Genomic DNA, 4359 nt, shown 5'->3' on the forward strand with positions numbered 1-4359 from the left:
TAGATTTATATCTACGGAAGTAGAGACAACGATAATAATAATAATAGTAATAATGATAATAATAATGATTATGACAATAACAAGGAATACCAACAAGAATAATAGTTATAATACTATACTAACCTTGATTTTTTATTATCTATTCACTACTCAGATAATTTTTTTGTTATTTTCGAGAAAAAGTACCTGACATATGAAATAAAATAAATTCCTCTGTACCTTATGGTCTGATAATAAGATAAGAGAAGCTGTACGTTAACATCGATACTGATACTGTGACATTTTTTCTAGCTTAGGTCGGTTCAGTTCAGGCACTCTGAATATCTATATACGATGGCAATGAGGATGACAATGATAATGTGTTGCAGGTCATTCAGCAAAAAAAAAAAAAAACAAAAAAAGAGGTGCAATGACTCCAAGCTTTCTTGGTGAATCTGAATCTGAACTATATAGGTATCAAGTAAGTAGTAGTCCGCCAACACAAACAATGCTCATGATAAGAAACAGAAACTTGATTTGACGTGCTGTATTTTTATTTATTTTAGAGAAAAAAGTGAGTCGTGACTAATAGTAGGTTAGGTATCTGATGTGAGAAGGTATGCCGCTGTAATGCTGTGACGCTGTGACGACTTCTATCTAGCCTGGTTTAGTCGATCTGAATATCTAGCTATTAGCTAGCTAGCTACAGTGACAATCAATGACAAGCTGCGATCGATATCGGACCTTGACCTTGACCTTGATGCATTTCATTGAGTTGTATGGAATTTGGTTCAAGAAAGAAAAGGGACTGATGCATGCGGTAGATAGGTAGATAGATAGACAGATAGATAGACCTTTTGTTGTGGTAATCCTTCAACAGAAAAAAAAATAAAAAAAAAGAGGGAGAGAGAGAGAGAGTGTGTGTGTGTGTGTGTGTGATATCTCAAGCATTTGTATAAGAATCGCAGTTCAAAATGTATGGCATTATTTGTCCTGGTCGAGGAGAGAAGACAGCCTATGAACAAAAGGAGTCCAAAGTCGGACACCGTTGTGGGCGAATCTCAGTCAGGCTCAGGGGTCCGTGAAAAATTGAGAACCAACTGTCAGACCTGAACACGGATGAATGCTGGCTCACAGGGAGTTTGTTTTGTTGTTGACAAGGACGTCCGGATGCGTTGACGGTTAATATCCCGGCTTTGGGGTAGGTCTCGATCACTTCCAACTCAACGAGTTTCCTGGACCGGAGAATATTTATTTATTATAAGCGGGTTGCGAGAGAAAGAGAGAGAGAGCTATATCTATCTATCCATTATCCATTACTATCCATTGGTACACTATTGTTACACTGTTATCCTTTGAATTCTCCAGGAAAAAAAAAACCATCAAGACAAGAGCGAGGCTAGCTAGCTACTTATACAGCAATACCGTGTATCTCACACCATTTCTTCTTACACGTCGCGTTGCCAAAATGATATGATCCCCCTTTGTGCCAGATATACTCCGCCACGCGCTTCCAGGAGATTTTGGGTATTAGGTTTAGGCGTAGCTGGAAGGCTTCTTCGTCTTTTTCTGCGCCGCCTACGGTAGGATGATGAGGTGGTGGAAGAGGGGGAAGTGGAGGCCTGCCGCTGCTTCTCTTCGAAGAGGTCTCCGAACAGACTGTGCGGACGGCTTCGCAGAGGAGTTCAATCTGAATAACACACGTCAGCCAGTGAGTCAAAAAAAAAAAACTCATACTGTTTGATTTCACTTACATCTCCTGCCTGCCACTTCGGCTTCCTCACCCGCTGCTCCTTGCTCTTGGTCAACGTCCGGAACCGCCCGCGTAGCGTCGACTCGGCCTCTTCGAACCGCCCGATCTTTTTGATTTCTTTGTATGACATACCGCGGCGTTTGCACTCGATTAGGAATGCGTCGCGCGCGTCGCTGCGGGGAGGTAACTTGTTAGGGGCCTTGGAAGCCTTAGAGGCCTTAGCTCGGTGCCGGGTGCCGGTGCTGGTCTCTCTCTTCTCGGATCTGTGTGGAAGATGTGTGTTGGCGGTTGTTGGTGATGATGTTGTTGTCGCTGGCGTTCCAACTGACGATGAGCGGTTCGAGAGAGCGTCGCTACCGCTGTCGGTGTTGTTGTCTTGCGACCAAAGTAGGGAGACAAGCGACTGCTCTTGTCCGGACGGTATATGGATCGGTTCCGATGTGTAGACCGTCAAAGGCAACGGCGAGTGGCTGCTGCGTAGTGACGATTGCGGTGTGTCTTCCCTTGTGAGCATCGGCAAGCCTGACTGTCTTATTGCGATGTGGCTGTCATCGTATCCTGCGTCTCGGGGGTATTCGACGAGACAGTCCTCCATCCAGTCGTCATGCTGGTCTGCGTCTGTCGGGACACTCTCCGTTCGTTCCATCGGCAAGTCGGTTTCCGTGCAACTCCGGTTGGTTATCTGACGGTTCAAGTTTGGCGATGAGTGGAATTTCACCAACTGGGATGGGAAAGGGCAGGCTTCTTCGAAAGAGCAATCGCTTGGTGTTGCAGACCCTGCGACAGTCGGTCCATGCTGCACACTGGTTTCTGGCATTTCAAGCCTCCACGATCCAGGATGGAGATCCTTTGTCGTCGATTGACTGGCCAGACCCTCGTCGGGATCCCTGAAGAGAGGGCTTTCGACTGTGTCTTGTTTCTCGTCCAGTTGATAATTTGGAAATACGGTCCATTCTTCACAGAACCAATGTTGCTGGCCCTGCTCTCCGTTGGATGTCCATGCCTGATGGCCCCGCGGGAATGCGGGTGAGATGGACGAAAATTCAGACAATGGTACGACTTCAAACGAGTGGCAGTTGCTTCGAAAGACTGGCTGATTGAGACTCTCCATTTTTTCTGGCATTTTGTGGCAGTGATCTGTTGTGATGCTGCTGCTTCGGGGCTCGTTTGATGTCTGGAAATTTTGGGGTTCTAAAAATCTCCTCAAGTCGATTGCTGGACCCAGGTATTCGTTGGCATCCTGTCGTCCATATATATGGGGCCAGTGACCGTTGGATGTCAAATCCGACGATGTAGCCCGACAGGGATTCGTCCACGTTGGAGTCATATATGGCTCACCAGGAGCTCTCTCCCAGGCTGTAGTCATCCTTTGAATGGTAGGCCAGACCAGAAGTAATTTTTTTTTCACCGCTCTTGTCGATAATAATGTTTTTCGAGTCGGCCAGCGGTGAGTGATGCACACCTATGCAAATGCAGGTCCCTGGTCCGTACGGCAATTTTGCAGCGTAATAGAAAAAGTGACTGTGGCCGCGAAGAGTTGAAAGCGTTTCACCCAGTTAAAATGATGTTCCACTGAGTCGCAAGATTCATGGATGATTAACCGTCTGGCAGAAAAGCTGAGTTGCTCGAAGCCGGCTGTCGCTTCGACTAGGTAGAGATGACCTTGGATTCAGACTTTGGCAGAAGAAGGCCGTTATTAATATTTCCGGCTTTGCTAGGCCTGCATGAGACGAATAAAAATAACGATCCTTGACACCACAAAGGCTGCTTAAAAGGAGGCTCAGACTGCATTGCATCTTCACCATCTGTCCAGTCGCGGATCTGCAGAACGATCCGTGCTGTCGACAGACTCAATGGAAAGGCCAGCCCTGGCTCATGGCGACATGTCATGTCTGAAAAAGTGGTCGTATACAACGCTCGGACTCGGTATCAAGTTCCCCTCGTCAAAAGTGACGAGTCTAGTCGCTGCTCTTCCGCGCGACAGGCTGCCATCTTTTTTTTTTCCCGTCCAACATCGAATGAACACCCTGAGAGAATCCAGGTACGGACCAATGCTGGCAAGCATGCAGCTTGACTGGACAGCTCGTTCTTGGCCTGTCTGAAATGGCCGCGTGCATATGGACCTGCTCGGCTTTGGAGTGCCTCGTGCGTGCAGTAAGCGCGCCATCCCCAACTAACTAACCAGTCGACCAGCCAATGGCCATGTCGACGGCACTGTTGGCCGTTAGTCGTGCATTGCAGATCCAGTTGCCGTACGGAGTACTCCGGATGCCCCTGTCGCCATCATTTCTCCTATTCTTGTCTCCTCAACAAGCATCATGCCACTACGGAGTTCGCCGTGATCTGCTCCGGATGATCTTCGCAGGGGCAGTTAGCTCGCTGCCCTGCGATCTGGAACTGTCGGGATTTCCACGTTCGCTTGGTCACCGCAGCTGCTAGCCGTGTTTCATGTTGTTCTGGATAGTTCGACTGCCACCCCACGTTATCTGATACAGGGGCGGAAACGACGAGACGATAGTCAGACAATGGTGGAGATCCAGTAGCTTCTCGCTGATCTATCATTAGCAATCGTGATCTCATCTCGAATTGGATTGACGCTGCTTCATCGTTGATCCTTCCTCTGCGTA

The 4359-nt window shown here is 47.6% G+C and overlaps 1 protein-coding gene across 1 annotated transcript; it reads right to left on the reverse strand.

The window, feature by feature from the left end:
- Window positions 1-1390: 1390 nt before the first annotated feature.
- Window positions 1391-2843, reverse strand: VTN77DRAFT_7757 (uncharacterized protein; the record flags this gene model as incomplete). The annotated part of the gene is made up of 2 exons (XM_069424180.1): window positions 1391-1669; window positions 1734-2843. The coding sequence occupies 2 exons, from the start codon at window positions 2841-2843 to the stop codon at window positions 1391-1393; spliced, it is 1389 nt and encodes a 462-aa protein (XP_069275141.1).
- Window positions 2844-4359: the final 1516 nt, after the last annotated feature.

This window comes from Rasamsonia byssochlamydoides (assembly GCF_041956645.1).
Source record: "Rasamsonia byssochlamydoides strain NRRL 3658 unplaced genomic scaffold VTN77scaffold_64, whole genome shotgun sequence".
Taxonomy (NCBI): Eukaryota; Fungi; Ascomycota; class Eurotiomycetes; order Eurotiales; family Trichocomaceae; genus Rasamsonia; species Rasamsonia byssochlamydoides.